We start from the raw sequence: 16,786 nt of genomic DNA, 5'->3' as shown, positions 1-16,786 counted from the left end.
TGCGTTACCAACTGATATGTTTGAAGTCGGTGCCAAGCCAAATTTTGAAGCATACCATGACTTTGGTGCGATTCGATAAGGATTTACCTACGTTAGATTGCCTTACACGACGACAATGAACGTACTTTCTGTAGGTACAGTCGACGTTAAAAATATGTTTACTCTTTTCGCCTTATTACAAAGAAGTAAGGTGCAAAAGTGTAAACATAACATATCATTGACGTCGACTGGAGCTAAGAACACACGATCAAACCTTCTTGGCGCAGTCCGTACCATGTATGTCGGCACATTAGTGTAAATATATATATATATATATATATGTCGGACCCTGACACCAGAAAGACGTATTGCAGCGTTATAGTTCATTCTTTTAGACGCCTGTATAAAATCGATTAGCAATGTTGAGCTACGTATTATTTGGTTGTAACAAAATAAATAAAGTTGTGTAGAGAGTAACTCCGTCTATTGGCGCATTGTTGAAATAAAGTTGCGTAGAGAGTAACGCCATCTATTGGCGTGTTGTTGAACTGAGATGACAGGTAGAAGGCTTTGGAACGTCGAGAGGTTTCTCTCGAGTGAGCGTAGGCACGAGTTGGCGTTTTTGTCGGTATGTTGGTAGACTGGTCGAGCAGGTTTGCCAACTTGGCTGAGGCGGGAGCGGAGAGGCTCCGCCGCTGGTAGTTCTTCTTGATCGGCCCGCGCTAGAGATCGGACGTACTCGTTAGCCAACCTCGTGCCTAACTCGCTACGTTCCTGAAGGTTTATACCTGAAGGATTATTCTGATAGCTTATAGAATCCCGCGTTCTTTAACCATTTAGCTAAGTGTTTTATTTCAAGTGTTATTTTGATTTCTTATGTTTCATTAGAAGCTTACTTTTGTGAAATAAAGAAATGATGTGTTATGTGTTGTTTTAACTTGTTTTGAAAAGATTTGTCCCTCTGAGTTTGTTGCCGGTCCCATATAGGGCTAAATCTTCTCATGTTAGAGGCGTAGGGTTGGAGCCGGCCTAGCTTGACTTGAATAAAGATTTGAACGGTTTCATGTGATCTTTTCATTCTCAATTTAACCAGTCAACATTCTAATAGCAATTAGTTATTTTCATCATTTAGTTCTGAAATATAGTAGGCACTAGTATGGTTAACGAGTCCTAAGGTTTATTTCATGCACCGGTAGCATGGTAGCATACTGGTTTAGCTGTGAAGTAATACATCGAGATACTACCCCACGCGCCCACCGCCTTTTAGGACCATCGGTATTCGACATATATATGCATTTTTTTGCCGTCGTATTTTTTAAAGAGCATTTCTTACTAATAGTACGTTGCTTCTGGAAAAAAATATATGGAAAACTTGGCATAATTAATAGAAGACTTTTTTCAATTGGGATATGTACGTTACGGACCGAAGTTATTTTTCATCAACCCTCCCCAACCCTCCCCCCTCTGCGTCACCCCCCCACACCCGCGCAAAGGGCCCGAAACGCGGTTTTTCAAAATTTTTAAGAAAACCGTTCAAGATATAGCAAAAGTGAGTAGGAACGAAGTGATCCTTAGTAAATTTGCTATTTATCTCTTATACACACTATAGTGCTATCACTTATAGATTTTGTGAAATCTGTCACCATGTATGCAATTTTTTTAGAATTTACGTTTTTTTTCTTTTGTAAGATATCTTTTCTCAAAATATACTTACGATATCGCCAAATTTTGTTTAATTTAAATAAAAAGTTAATATGTTCTTTAAAATGGTGTATTATTTATTATTAAACTCCTTCATTTGACGATGCTATGCCATTTTGAACATACATCGTTTTCAAACATTTTTAAGCTCACCGAAGATCGTTACTATTAACCACTTGACTGTGAAACAGATCGCACGGTCGCGTTTTTATAGCTTGCCTCACATAGAAGGTAGCCTATAGAAGTGATGTGCGCGTGCCTCCGTGAGGGACAAAATATACGCAATGCGACAATATTAAAAACACATTTTAACATTCCTGACAATATACCAAAAACAATAATCTACGTATTTCGGTCGGGTTATTGAAATGAAATGAAATGAAATGAATTTTTTTATTTGTTGCCCACCATAACCCATACTAAATTTATGGTGGGGAACAAACAAAAAGTGAGACTGTGACAAGGACAAGCAAAGCAGTACCGCTTTCTTGCTACTCCTACTGAAAGTTCTATAAGTGTATCTCGTTCGGTCATTTGGCCCCTCCCCCGTTTCCTCTCTATTATTGTACCTCTATGTTGCCACACCATGCCTGTCACGCTCTAACAAGTATGTAAGTGCGAAAGGGACGCGCATAGTGATAGGCGATAAAAATGGAACCGTGCTGCGCCCGCTGACCGAATTTTATACAACACAAACGAGGGTGAACCCACGATTTTTGACCACCACCGGCATTTTGCCACAGCTCATGGGAGCCTGGGGTGCGCTGGCAACTAATCCCATGATTTGACGTAGACACTACTTTTTAAGAAAGCGACTGCCATCTGACCTTCCAACCCAGAGGGAAACTAGGCCTTACTGGGATTAGTCCGGTTTCCTCACGATGATTTCCTTCACCGAAAAGCGACAACTAACGCGAGGAAGAAGATGTGTGTGGTGATCAAAAATCGTGGGTTCACCCTCGGTTGTGCTGTAGGTACCTATAAATTTCGGTCAGGATCCGTTTCATATACAGACAAGTGGTTAATAACGATATTAGCTGACATTAAAAATATTTGAAGGCGATGTATTTTATTAATGACATAGGATCTTCAAATGAATTAGTTTAATAATAAATAACACATGCATACATAATCACGCCTATTTCCCGGAGGAGTAGGCAGATACCACGGTTTTCCACTTGCTACGATCCTGACATACCTCTTTCGCTTCCTTCGTTTTCATTAAATTCCTCATATACGCTCGCCGGTTTAGGGTGCTCTTGACCTGGCCTTTATATTCAGGATTTCCCCGATCTGATCAGAGAAAATCCGCCGAGGTCGACCCCTTCCAACTCCCACTTCCACTTCTCCCTTATACACTCTCTAATTAGCCTTCTTTCACTCATTCTTTCCACATGTCCAAATCATCTCAAAATACCTTTCTCAATTTTAGTCACTACATCAACATTCAGTCCACACTTTTCCCTTATCACACTGTTCCTAATTCTATCTTGCAATCTCACACCACACACATACTTCTCGGCGCTCTCATTTCCACTGCATTCACTTGGCTCTGATGCCTCTTCTGCCATACCCAACTTTCGCTACCATACATAAGTGTAGGCACCAACACCCCTCTATGAACAGCCAACCGTGCTTTTTGCGACACCTTCTGGCTGCTCATAAAAGCGTTAAGTGCCCCATTCATACGTTTTCCAGCATTCACTCTCCTTTCAATGTCTTTATCATGCTTACCGTCCCTTGTGAACAAGGTTCCCTGATACACAAACTCTTTCAATAAATAATACCCATTTTAAATAACATATTAACTATTTACTTAAATAAAAAAACCGGTCAAGTGCGAGTCGAACTCGCGTTCCAAGGGTTCCGTACATAAGTCCGACTTACGCTTGACTGCACATTTCTAATAGGTTTTCCTATTATCTATAGGTAAAGTACTATTTTGTGTATTTTTTCAAAATTTTAGGCCCAGTAATTTCAGAGATAAAGGGGGGGGGGGGGGGAATGGTCGGACAGACAGACAGACGCACGAGTGATCTTATAAGGGTTCCGGTTTTTCCTTTTGAGGTACGGAACCCTAAAAGCGTGAAAGATATCGTAAGTGTTATTTGAGAAAAGTCATTAGAAGAAAAAAAACACTGAAAATGCTAAAAATAGCATCTTCCGTGACGTATTGCGCAAAAACTATAAGTGATAGCAATATAGTGTGTATAAGAGATAAATAGAAAATTTAATAAGGATCACTTCGTTCCTACACCCTTTTTCTGTATCTTGAACGGATTTCTTCAAAATTGAGAAAAACTAGGTTTTGGACCCTTTGCGGGGGTGTGGGGGGGTGACGCAGAGGGGGGAGGGGAGGGGAGGGTTGATGAAAAATAACCTCGGTCGACAACGTACATATCCCAATTAAAAAAAGTCTTCTATTAATTATGCCGTAATTTTAGCTAATTTCACTGAACTATAATGCTCGAACAGTCTATAGCACGCAAGTGTGGGATTGGGACTGAGTTATTTCCCGTCCTCTATCCAAAGGACTACATTTCAAAATATAAAACAATTCAAGGAATTTACCTTCTTGCCAAATTTCACCTAAAGCGGTTCAGTTGTTTAGACGGCGACAAAGAGGCAGACAGAATTCCTTACACATTTATAATAGTTATTAGTACAGTTCTAATGGGATTTATAGCCATAAGGCTGATTATTTTTGACTGGTATTGTTACTACTTGGCTTGGCACCGACTTCAAACATATCAGTTGGTAACGCATAGACATAAAAAAGGATAATATTTTATTTCATCCTTTTTGAAGTCGGTTTAATTTTTTTTGTAAAAAGTTTTTATTTTACCATTTTTAGTTTTAACGCATTGTTAAGAGCGCGACGCATGAATGAAAAACAAGATCATGTTTAACACAAAATTCGTGTAGAAATATGTAATCAGAAATTTTCTCGAGTCCGTCTGGGAAATTATAATTCCTGTCAACTAAATCGATCCGCCCGCCCCGCCACTGACCCAATCCCTCAGCCCCCCGATCACTCAACCTCACAGCACATCAACCCCTGATCCAGGAACCCCTCGATCCTGAACCAGCAACCCTTCAACCGCCATTCCCCGACCCCTTAATCCCTGACCCCTTAACACCTAACCCTAACCCCCGATCAGTAGCCTTACCAGCTTACCACGAGTTTGACATTGATATATTCGCTAACATGTGTGTAACTTACTTCATATGCATCTCGTTCGTACTAACCTTAGTGTGAGCGAGATGCATAAAAAGTTACATTTAGATGCATAAGACGTTAGCGAATATGTCAATGTTAAACTCGTGGTAATGCTACAGTTGCAGTACATCAAATTGGTGGTTTTCGGAAGCAAATGCTCGAGTTACTTTAGAAAACCCCGAAATCACTTAACACGTGCCTTTAAAAATTGAGGAGTTCCCTCAATTCCTCATGGATTCCATCATCAGACCAGAACCACAAATAATACGGAAACACCTTGGACGTAACTTCTTCGAAACAAAAAAGAATTACTCAAATCGGATCACAGGTGCCGGAGTAATCGCTGAACATACTTACATTTAAAAAAAATCATCATCATTATCATCAAAATAATCATCATCATCAAGTCTACTTCATCAAATTGGTGGTTTTCGGGAGAAAATGCTCGAGTTGCTTAAGAAAACGCCCAAAACACCATGCATGTGCCTTTAAAAATTGAGGAGTTCCCTCAATTCCTCATGGATCCCATCATCAGAACAGAACCAAATTAAAATGGGACCAACTCGGAGGTAGCTCCTTTCAAACAAAAAAAGAATTACTGAAATCGGACTACGGATGTCGGAGTAATCGGTGAACGTACAAAAAAAAAATAGTCACAACCGAATACAGAACCTCCTCCTTCTATGAAATTGAAGTCGGTTAAAAAACTGTAAGCCTCCCGTAGGAGTGAAATAGACTTTAACTCCCGTTGCAGACTCGTAATAGCACGCTTACTGCGCAAGTGTGATGAAATAGTAGGTAGATTCGGATCAAGAAAACTCTGCAGCGGATTTGATAGCCCACGCAGTGCAAGTGTTATTTTAAACGTCAAACTTCTATGATATTATGACGTATAAATAACACTTGCACTGCGTGGAGGCTATCAAAACTGCTTCAGACTTTTCTTGGTCCGACTCTACATTACGATACAAGTGCGAAAAGTAGGAAATACTATATGTCCTTCCCCGGGACTCAAACTATCTCTATGCCTTTAAATTAAATCCGTTCAGCGGTTTAAGCGTGAAGAGGAGGTAACAGACAGACAGACAGACAGACACACTTTCGCATTTATAATATTAGTATGGATATGGTTTTAAACTAAATCCGTTCAGTGGTTTAAGCGTGAAGAGGTAACAGACAGACTGAAAGACAGACAGACAGACACACACACTTTCGTATTTATAATATTAGTATGGATTTGTATTGGATGTGTGGCTCCTTCCAAAAACAATCATCAAATTTTTTACTTTGAAATTTTCATATTTTTTGTACTCACGGTAAAAAAGTTAGAAATACCACTAATACGAATATGATAGTTAATAATTCAAGTAGGCATATTACAATGCGCTTATGAACGTCAAATAAAGCTACACCGGCTCCAACCCTACACCTCTGCCTCGAGAAGGTTTAAATCCCCCCCTCAATTGGAGGAGGGTATCCCAATATGGGACCGTCAACAAACTCGGCGGGAAACATATTTCAAAACATTACATCTTATAATTAACATCCCCCATGTGTTCATTTTTGGGGGTATTAATGGTATTTCTTGTATTTAAATTGTGTTATTGTAAAATATAGTGTTGATTTTATATAGTCTTTTTTTGTATTTTACAACCTTATTTGAACCTCACGAGACCAAAGTTTATCCATTTCATGCATTAGAATCCCTCACTACGCCCATGATTCTCGCTATGTACTCGTGATTTACCTATAATCAATCGCGAGGCGATTGTAGTTCCTTATGATATTAAGAAGAAGATATTTCCATAAGTATACCTAATTAAAGCCTAAATAGAATAAATATAAAACAGTGATATAAAAGAGTACTTTATTTTCATGTCATGGTTGCTTTTGACAATAAATAAAAATGACTAGGGTTTGTTCTAATTTAGTGATGGTAAACAGGGGCGGAATAAGCTACGGGAGCAGCGTGCACCACAGGGCCGGCGTGCACGACGGGGCCGGCGTGCACGACGGGGGCGGCGTGAGCGACGGGGGCGGCGTGGTAGGCTACCGGGGCGGCGAGTTTAGCGACCACGGGGGCGGCTACTTTGACGGCGAGTGGCTCCTTGTGCACGACCGCGTTGAAGCCGTTGTGATCATCAGCGGTATATTCAACGGTGCGCTTGGTGCCATCGGGGTCCACAACGGAGTAGGAGCCCTTGACCACGTCGCCGTCACGAGACTCGTGTTGGGTCTTGGAGTCGCCGGTAAGTCCGTCCTGAACGTCGTACGCGAAGCTGTACTGCGGGTGCGCGTTGAAGTCTTCAACGACCTTGGTGACGGGTGCGGCGTAGGCGACGGGGGCGGCGTGGTAGGCTACTGGGGCGGCGTGCGCGACCGGGGCGGCGTGCACCACGGGTGCAGCGGCGTAGGCCACGGGGGCGGCGTGCGAGTACACGGCGGGGGCAACCACTCCCGCACGTACAGACGCGATCGCACACACCAGCACTACCAGCTGAAATGTACAATAAATAAGTACCTAAGTAATGCACGTTTGAACTAGTTTATATATTTACATGAAGGTAAGGATAGTGTAGGTAGGTATATTTACGACTGGAAAATCAGTAAAATAAGGAATAAAGTATAACAATAATAGAGTATAGGGACTAATCCCAATAAGGCCTAGTTTACCCTCTGGGTTGGAATGTCAGATGGCAGGCGCTTTCGTAAAAACTAGTGCCTACGTCAATTCTTGGGATTAGTTGTTAAGCGGAACCCAGGCTCCCATGAGCCGTGGCAAAAATGCCGGGATAGCGCGAGGAAGAAGAATAGTAACAAAGTATAGGGTGAGTGCCAGCATAATATGGCACCATCCTGGAATAATTAAATTTTTGGAGTTTTTAGTTTAGTAATGCATAAACCAATTAGATACTTTTATGTTAATTATATGAAATATCCAAATCAATTAAAGCTCGATCAATCAATTAAAGTTGGAGGATGTTAATTCAAGGTGGTTGACGTTAATTGACAACACGCTAAAAGTTCGCTCGTACCTTGAAAGCCATTCTAGATGAGATGCGTGACTTCACCGTGAGTAAACCTCAAGTTGAATGTACCGCACTTGAATCTTGCGGACTTTTTATATGCCGTCCAAACGCCTGAGGCGTTGCATTATATCATTGTGCCGTGTATGACTTGGTATAAACCGGTTGCATTAAAGAGTTGCTCAATTTGAACATCTTGGTATGAGCTCCTTTGATATGGTAGTATTCTGAATCAGGCAGTATTATATTTAAATAAGATCAATCTTTGATGGATTTCGTAGTTGGAAAGATCACTTGCATGGCGGGCGGCTTTCTTTGGGCGGCTCGTCCTTGCTTTGTCATGTAATCGTTGACCAAAACAATAATTTAATTATGTGGTTCCAGAGAAAAGGAGACTGTTCTCAAATCGCCGGGATGTATTCTAATGATTCACGGTTTCTTAAGGGAAGAACAAAAAGTTATGATAACTGATAACCAATATTTTAAATATTTAACACGTTCACTGAGTTTTTGGAGAAAATAGGTTTTAAACAAGGAACAACAACTACTGTCGTGTAAATTTTAATGAAATTTTACGACACTTAAAAAAATATAATTGTGTCATTTTATTAGGTAGGTACGTCATTATTGTCAGATATAATTTGATGTGATTACAACCGAAAATATTTGCAAAAATAATTAACTGTTTTAAGCGTGATATTTGGCTTCAGATTAAGAAACAAATTACACGTAAAAAGTAAGCATAACTCGTGGCGCATGAAGGGTGTCAGAAGGATTACTGAAATTTAAGATGCTCTGCTTCAAAATTCGTATAAAATAAGATTGCTATATTTAGCTATTCTTTAGCATTACCTTACCATACCATTACCGACCTTACCATTATATCTTTTAGGGGTCCAACCTCTATTGCTTATTTAACCTAACAATCTATCAATAAGCAAAAATGGTACCTATCGTAGTTAAACGACAGGCTTTTCTAGCTTGTGATAACCAGCTACAAGTATGAACCCTTATGTTATGCTGGGTACGATATGAGGTATGGACTTATTTTCATGGCTCAGATGTGTAAAGGAGAGACTTTCATGGTAGGCATGGCAGCATCTCATTTTTGGTGACTGTGTAACCCGTGCCAAGTTCCATCTACAACCAAAACAGCTTAAGCGGAATCTCCTGGGAATTTGCGAATAGGTATAGCCAGGGCATAAGATTGCTGAGAAATGAGCCACGTGCATAGCGCTGCCTCCGTCACACACCGGAGCATCAGTGTGATAACCAAATCATTTCAGAGACGTGATGTTGAAGTTAAGCCGTGTGCTGCCGCTACGGTGCGCGGGCACACGCTTGTACTCTGCATTCCACGACCCTATCGACCTCGTCACAGGGCTGGAGAAGAGGGAACTTCTCGCCCACCTCGCGGGCGAATGTGACCCTTTCCGTATCTTGAGCTTTAAAAGAGGTAGGTATCATTATCGTCATCGATCTATTCAATTTACTGCTTGACTGACCTAGACATATGGGACACTCATCTATACAGTTCAGAAAAAACAGTTGATTAAAGAAAGAGGCATGACAGCAGACTACGAGACTACATAGAGTAATCAGCAATTATCTGGAGTGGGCCTGGATTACCTGCTCGTGTAAAGAGTTTTTTTTAGCACAATATCTAAAGTATAATACCTATAAGACTATATACTACTGGGGAAACAGACAATACTTCATTATCACTTAACTTACTAGCGCTTCTTTTACTGAATCTTCTTCCATAACTAATCCTCATGTACGGATCGTGACTACCATAACCACTATAACTGAATTTATATTATTTTTGTGGAGTCCCCAACCCGCATTGGGCCAGCGTGGGGACTATAGCCCAAACCCTCTCATGCTTGAGAGGAGGCCTGTGCCCAGCAGTGGGACGTATATAGGCTAAATAAATTATTATTTTTATTATTTTGTGGAGCAGAGTGGTGATGGGGGTATGTAAGAACTTTGATAAAGGTTGTTGCCGATTTAGTTTTTGTTTAGGGTACAAATAGCTTGCGGTCTTGACAAGGTTTGTGCCGATTGTAGACGAAACTTGTGGCCGATATATTGTCTTACTTAATAAGTGTATATAATTTGCTTAGGTCCGGGAACTCGCGAGCGTCCGAACCTCGTGCCCAGCGCGTTCTGCCAGCGCCTGGTGGGCTGCAAGTGCCACCCGGACACGTACCACATCGAGTGGATGTGGCTGCACGCGTCGGAGCCCAAGCGCTGCGCCTGCGGCTACTGGTTCGAGCTCTGCCCCATCGCGCCCATCGTCACGTGATGTATACGTAGAACAATAAACATAAAGCCTTTAAATTTGATTAAGTAATGCTTTTTTTTTATACATCTATACACTATATAATACACCTGCACCATCACCACCCGCTTTATCGTTTAAACCTCATCGTTTATTGTTTTTATTTGTCTAGCGACTTATAGGCAATCGAATAAATAGGGTGTCCAAAGTTATAGCAAATGAAAACGTTAAGAATTAGGGTACCTATAATATTTACTTTCCCTACCTAATTAAATAAATAAAAAAATAAATTAAACCTTACAGTCATAAGAAATGCATTTTTCGTGACGCCGACATGTTATGGTAGAAGAGCCGGCCGCAAATTTTCTAACCGACTTGATACCACGATGAAATGCACAATGGTTTCCCACAAAAGTGATGCTAAGTCCGAATTCGATAGTCTGCCACGGCGGAACTTGCCGAAAGTACGAAAAATAAGGCCACTTCCGGTGCGAAAAAGGGGGCTGATTTAACCCATCTGATACCGAAATAATAGTTATGGCAGCAGTTAGAAATTTACATGTAGACACAGAAAAGCGAAGTCTGCCAGTATTTTTTTTGCCGGAAGTACTTGGCAGACGCTCTCAAAGGTGGCCACCAGGACCCCTAATTTAACCCATCTGATACCACCATGAAACCAATTCCAGTCGGTAGGTATGAACCCTCATGTCAGGAATATATAAGTCTGCCAAGGCTTTTCCTGCCGAAACACCTTGGCAGACGAGATTATGTGAGCAAGGTAACCATCGGTTACACTACACTAACCCATCTGATACCACCATGAAACCAATCCCAGTCGGTAGGTATGACCCCCGATTTTAGGAATATATAAGTCTGCCAAGGTTTTTCCTGCCGAAACACCTTGGCAGACGAGATTATAAGCAAGATGACCATCGGTTACCGTACACTAACCCATCTGATACCACGATGAAACCAATTCCAGTCGGTAGGTATAAACCCTCATTTCAGGAATATATAAGTCTGCCAGGGCTTTTCCTGCCGAAACACCTTGGCAGACGAGATTATGTTAGCAAGGTGTACATCAGTTACCCTACATCAACCCATCTGATACCATCATGAAACCAATTCCAGTCGGTAGGTATGAACCCCCATTTCAGGAATATATAAGTCTGCCAAGGCTTTTCCTGCCGAAACACCTTGGCAGACGAGATTATAAGCAAGATGACCATCGGTTACCGTACACTAACCCATCTGATACCACCATGAAACCAATTCCAGTCGGTAGGTGTGAACCCTCATTTCAGGAATATATAAGTCTGCCAAGGCCTTTCCTGCCGAAACACCTTGGCAGACGAGATTATGTTAGCAAGATGTACATCAGTTACTTACATGAAACCAATTCCAGTCAGTAGGTATGAACCCGCATTTCAGGAATATATAAGTCTGCCAAGGTCTTGGCAGACTGGACTTGTCAAACAAGGTATCAGATGAGGAAGACCTAGCCTTGGCAGACTTATATATTCCTGAAATGTGGGTTCATACCTACTGATTGGAATTGGTTTCATGTAACTGATGTACATCTTGCTCACATAATCTCGTCTGCCAAGGTGTTTCGGCAGGAAAGGCCTTGGCAGACTTATATATTCCTGAAATGAGGGTTCATACCTACCGACTGGAATTGGTTTCATGGTGGTATCAGATGGGTTAGTGTACGGTAACCGATGGTCATCTTGCTTATAATTTCGTCTGCCAAGGTGTTTCGGCAGGAAAAGCCTTGGCAGACTTATAAATATTCCTAAAATGGGGGTTCATACCTACCGACTGGAATTGGTTTCATGGTGGTATCAGATGGGTTGATGTAGGGTAACTGATGTACACCTTGCTAACACAATCTCGTCTGCCAAGGTGTTTCGGCAGGAAAAGCCCTGGCAGACTTATATATTCCTGAAATGAGGGTTTATACCTACCGACTGGAATTGGTTTCATCGTGGTATCAGATGAGTTAGTGTACGGTAACCGATGGTCATCTTGCTTATAATCTCGTCTGCCAAGGTGTTTCGGCAGGAAAAACCTTGGCAGACTTATATATTCCTAAAATCGGGGGTCATACCTACCGACTGGGATTGGTTTCATGGTGGTATCAGATGGGTTAGTGTAGGGTAACCGATGGTTACCTTGCTCACATAATCTCGTCTGCCAAGGTGTTTCGGCAGGAAAAGCCTTGGCCGACTTATTTATTCCTGACATGAGGGTTCATACCTACCGACTGGAATTGGTTTCATGGTGGTATCAGATGGGTTAAATTAGGGGTCCTGGTGGCCACCTTTGAGAGCGTCTGCCAAGCACTTCCGGCAAAAAAAATACTGGCAGACTTCGCTTTTATGTGTCTACATGTAAATTTCTAACTGCTGCCATAACTATTATTTCGGTATCAGATGGGTTAAATCAGCCCCCTTTTTCGCACCGGAAGTGGCCTTCTTTTTCGTACTTTCGGCAAGTTCCGCCGTGGCAGACTATCGAATTCGGTCTTAGCATCACTTTTATGGGAAACCATTGTGCATTTCATCGTGGTATCAAGTCGGTTAGAAAATTTGCGGCCGGCTCTTCTACTATTACGCGCAGTAAACGCAGCTAACATCATCATCGTGCTACCTACTTTACGATGTGCCTGGTAGGTATAGGTACTTATGAGGTGTATCGATGAATACGTTACTCTCATCGATCTGTCGTATCACTAAACCGTTTTCAACTATCAAAGGAGTGATTCTAGAGGAAGGTTTGGGTGTAAGTACTGGACGTACTCGTATAATTCGTTAAGGGGCTACCCCACGCCATTGACCTTCGATCTGAATCCCTTAGTTTTCTAATGTTTTTTGTAGCTTATCATATTAACAGCAACGGCTTTAAGCAATATAGTATCCCATATTTACAAGTTCATTGTTTTCGAGATATTAGGCATCAAACTTGAACAATTTTAGGCAAAAAAACTGGTTTTCTGGCCATAACGTTTGTGTTAATTAGTTTAAAATTAAAACCCTAGACAGATTTTTCGAGACGTCAAAGACGAACTCAAATATGTAGATTTTGTATATATAACATCCTTCACAGCAAACTAGATACTAAAAAAGTGTTTTTTTAGTCAATGTTTAAAAATTTCATAAAAAAATAAGTATTAATTTCTTTCAAAATCCGGTAGACCAAAACGGAGAGAAAAGTTTGAAGAACCGATAACCGATTGTCTTATAATTCTATCTGTAGCGCAAAAAAAGGAGATACGATTCAAAACTTGTCAAAAATCGATGAAAACCTCGGGTAGCCCCTTAAGGTTGTGTGTAGGTACGGGTTACCTACCTACCATGCGAAGCCGGGGCGGGTCGCTAGTTATTTACAGGCACATATACAGAACACTACTAGAAACATAATGCTATTGAAATGCATACAAATCCAAGACATCTTAAATGTTGACAAATCCCTTGCTGAGCCCTATTATGTCGCTGTAGTAAGTGGCTTAGTGCCGCTCGCTCCACTTTGCCGACCTTGAACCGCGGCGCTGCAACCGCCTGCTCCGGAACCACATAACACTTAACTTGCAACTCAGTTATCATTATTACCAATGTTATTTAATACCGGCTTTTAAGCAAATTCGTTACTTTGTCGGTGTTGTGGTCTTGGTCAAGGGAAAAATGTCGATACATATAGGTATACTTACATACCTACCTAACTCTATGAATATTTTAACTTCTTTGTGTTATTTAGGAATAGATTATAGATTCTTTCTATAACTGCCATACCGTTCTAGTTTGTATGTTTTTCCTTTTAATATTTATTTTTTTACTTATATAATTGAAGCACACTTTAGTTATCCTATCCATGAAATAAAAGATACATAAATCCATATTACTGGTCATGTATATACAGTTCTTATAACCTGCTGTACATATATAATATACATACTAACAAAGATAACATACTTACCTAAAGAAATCTGTTTTATTTTTTCTTAATCAATCAATTTTATTTCTATATTATGCTGTGGGTTTTATTCATTTATTTATGTAGAAACACAGAACTACAAAAAATATATAAGAAAAAATATTGTTTATGAACTTATATAATTAGGTACCGCCATTATCTCTCTTAAATTATCAATAATTTATTCAACACACTTATTGCTACAGTTATCACAATCATAGGAAAAACGTTCACAGTAAAATAAAATAACAGGTACATCGGTCGGTATACTAATTAATCTAAATATAGTCTTTAAAACCGGTAGCCGGCTGAAAGTACTGTCCTTGTGCGAAACTCTCACGATCAGATTTGATTTCATTCGCGGGAGTGAAATAGAAGGCCGGTTTGTCTTCGTAATTTGTTTTAGGATACGACAATTCGGTGTACAGTTTGGTATAAAGAACCGGTCCAATAGGCGGCGGGGATTTCACAACGAGATCGTCGTTGTCGTACGGCGGTGGGACGCGATGTTGAGGCTCGATGTCCTGATAAGTGTACGATTGCGGTAGATATGGCGGAGGCGGTGCGGCTGCTGCTTCCCTGTGAATGACAGCTATGAAGCCGTGTTTCGGGTCCGCAGTGTACTTGACAGTTCGCCGGGTCCCATCCGGATCGACGACGGAGTAGGAGCCGCTGACCACGTCTCCGCGCCGCACCTCGTACTGGCTCTTGGTGTCTCCGGTAGTTGGGTCTTCAATTTCATATGAATATTTATATTCGTTTGGTTGGGGTGAGTCTTTTACCACGATACTGACCACGGCCATGGGGAAAAGGCACAGCAACGGCTGCAATTACAAATAAAATGCTTAAGCCGCGTATCTAGAGTGAGTAAATGGGGTAAAGAAAGTCAGCTTAACAATAAGAATTAATTCTTAGTCATATGAAAGTACATAAAAATAATGTTGACCGACGTATATTAAAAGGCTAACCAATTTTTTCCAATGAGCACTGATTATAGTGATTATAAGCACATGAATCCGGCTGAGTGGTTTTGACGTTACGGTAAAAAGTTAAAAACATACCCTCAGATATAAGTCGGTACATACTTATATAAAGACTATATAAAGACTCCTAAAATCATAAACCCTTCTCATTGTCATGAAATAAATAAGAATTTTGTAACTTTTCATTTACCCCGTACGCGTACATAGCAGGTGTCTCTGTGTGTTATCCGCGGTTCCGTCAGCAATGGGCTTGGAGGCAGTTCGAAGTAAATCGCAGTCAAGTCACAGCTCGTATTTATAGCATTGCAGTGCATTCACTCGAACGTTCCGGATTGTCGAACGAGCCGTGTCTGTCGCGATCGTGAATATAACACATAGAGCTTTTATCTTTTACCCGTGGAGTCCCAGCTTGTGTAACCAATAATTAGAGGGTTGCGACAACATTTTCGTAGTCGCTCGTGTTGGTTTATACAGAACGGTATACCTGCAGGAAATACAGGCTCAAAAAAGTTGGTAAGTAAAGCCAGCAGCAGAAGTTGCTAAGCGGGCGAGGTGTTCAAAGTTAATTGAACACTAGCCTGGACTCAAACTCGGCTCTCGAGCTCAGGTATTTGAGTTGGTAGAGCGTCGGACGCGTGTCCTGGAGTCGCGAATTTGAGTCTAACCTAAGCCAGGGAATGTAGCCATTTGTGACGTTATCTATGAAAAGGGACCTTATTGTCGATGGCGCTTACGCCATTATCAACGATGCTCCGATATTAATACAATGCCGCGCGACCCTGTGCGGCGTAAGCGCCATCGACAATAAGGTCCCTTTTCATAGATAATGCCCCATTTTTCCTTTATTTCAAACATCGTGGAATCAGGTTATCACTGTTATCAGACGTCTTTGTTTCGTTTCGTGTATTCATTAATTTAAATTTGATTAATCAAATAATCATAAGTCCAATCGTCCAGAAGGTAGACAAACATTTCCTTTTTTCGTCGGTCAGGTACTAAATAGATTAGCGTAAGTAATTTTTTTATTCGCCATTTTAATTCGTCATCCAAATAGCACCGCGTAATATTTTAAATACGCCATTACAATACAATACAAAGCGATATGATCTGTGCCTATCTGCACTAATTTACATATTCATTACATAAATAAGTACCATATTATTATTCATTAGCTATAGTTGTCGGTATCTTGTAGCACTAGTGGCATTGGGCGACAGATCCGTTTCCCGGCACCTTTCCGAAATAAGACACCCGCGACGCAAGCTTATACTTAGGTACCTAACATAATGTCTAAGACGAACACAATAAGGTCGATAATGAAAAAAATATATACTATATATTTTACAGTTCTTAAAACCGAGTTCTTGATTGTGTCCTTAATCCTGGCGCCTCACCGATAACTGACAACAACATATACATATATATGTCGCAGTCAAAAGTGTGAACTGCGGGCTTAGCAAGGTTGTACGACAAGGTAGTTATCACGCAATAGGTGTGGATAAAACGGCCGTTATCGTCGGTTTTATCGTCCATACTATGGTTGCAGACGATATATGGAGTTATCCACATTTGACAGCGGTAGATGATAGAAGACAATTTGCATAACATGGTCGTTGGATAA

The 16,786-nt window shown here is 40.9% G+C and overlaps 3 protein-coding genes across 4 annotated transcripts; 1 reads left to right on the top strand and 2 right to left on the bottom strand.

The window, feature by feature from the left end:
• Positions 1–6,756: 6,756 nt before the first annotated feature.
• LOC134796147 (larval cuticle protein A2B-like) lies at positions 6,757–8,037 on the bottom strand. The gene is made up of 2 exons (XM_063768123.1): positions 7,936–8,037; positions 6,757–7,397 (listed from the first exon to the last, which is right to left on the bottom strand). The coding sequence occupies exons 1-2, from the start codon at positions 7,945–7,947 to the stop codon at positions 6,828–6,830; spliced, it is 582 nt and encodes a 193-aa protein (XP_063624193.1). The 5' UTR covers positions 7,948–8,037; the 3' UTR covers positions 6,757–6,827.
• A 492-nt stretch (positions 8,038–8,529) lies between these two features.
• On the top strand, positions 8,530–10,262 carry LOC134794904 (cytochrome c oxidase subunit 5B, mitochondrial-like). Of its 2 annotated transcripts, none has more exons than XM_063766859.1 (3): positions 8,530–8,662; positions 9,213–9,382; positions 10,053–10,262. In XM_063766859.1, the coding sequence occupies exons 2-3, from the start codon at positions 9,220–9,222 to the stop codon at positions 10,232–10,234; spliced, it is 345 nt and encodes a 114-aa protein (XP_063622929.1). In that variant the 5' UTR covers positions 8,530–8,662; positions 9,213–9,219; the 3' UTR covers positions 10,235–10,262. The 2 variants fall into 2 exon arrangements, with proteins under 2 accessions (XP_063622929.1, XP_063622863.1); XM_063766793.1 differs by having other exon boundaries at positions 8,550–8,655.
• A 4,160-nt stretch (positions 10,263–14,422) lies between these two features.
• LOC134790435 (cuticle protein 7-like) lies at positions 14,423–15,531 on the bottom strand. The gene is made up of 2 exons (XM_063761220.1): positions 15,356–15,531; positions 14,423–15,006 (listed from the first exon to the last, which is right to left on the bottom strand). The coding sequence occupies exons 1-2, from the start codon at positions 15,368–15,370 to the stop codon at positions 14,461–14,463; spliced, it is 561 nt and encodes a 186-aa protein (XP_063617290.1). The 5' UTR covers positions 15,371–15,531; the 3' UTR covers positions 14,423–14,460.
• Between the last annotated feature and the right edge of the window lie 1,255 nt (positions 15,532–16,786).

Source organism: Cydia splendana, chromosome 1 (assembly GCF_910591565.1).
Source record: "Cydia splendana chromosome 1, ilCydSple1.2, whole genome shotgun sequence".
Lineage (NCBI taxonomy): Eukaryota > Metazoa > Arthropoda > Insecta > Lepidoptera > Tortricidae > Cydia > Cydia splendana.
This window is presented reverse-complemented; position numbering and strand designations above follow the sequence as displayed.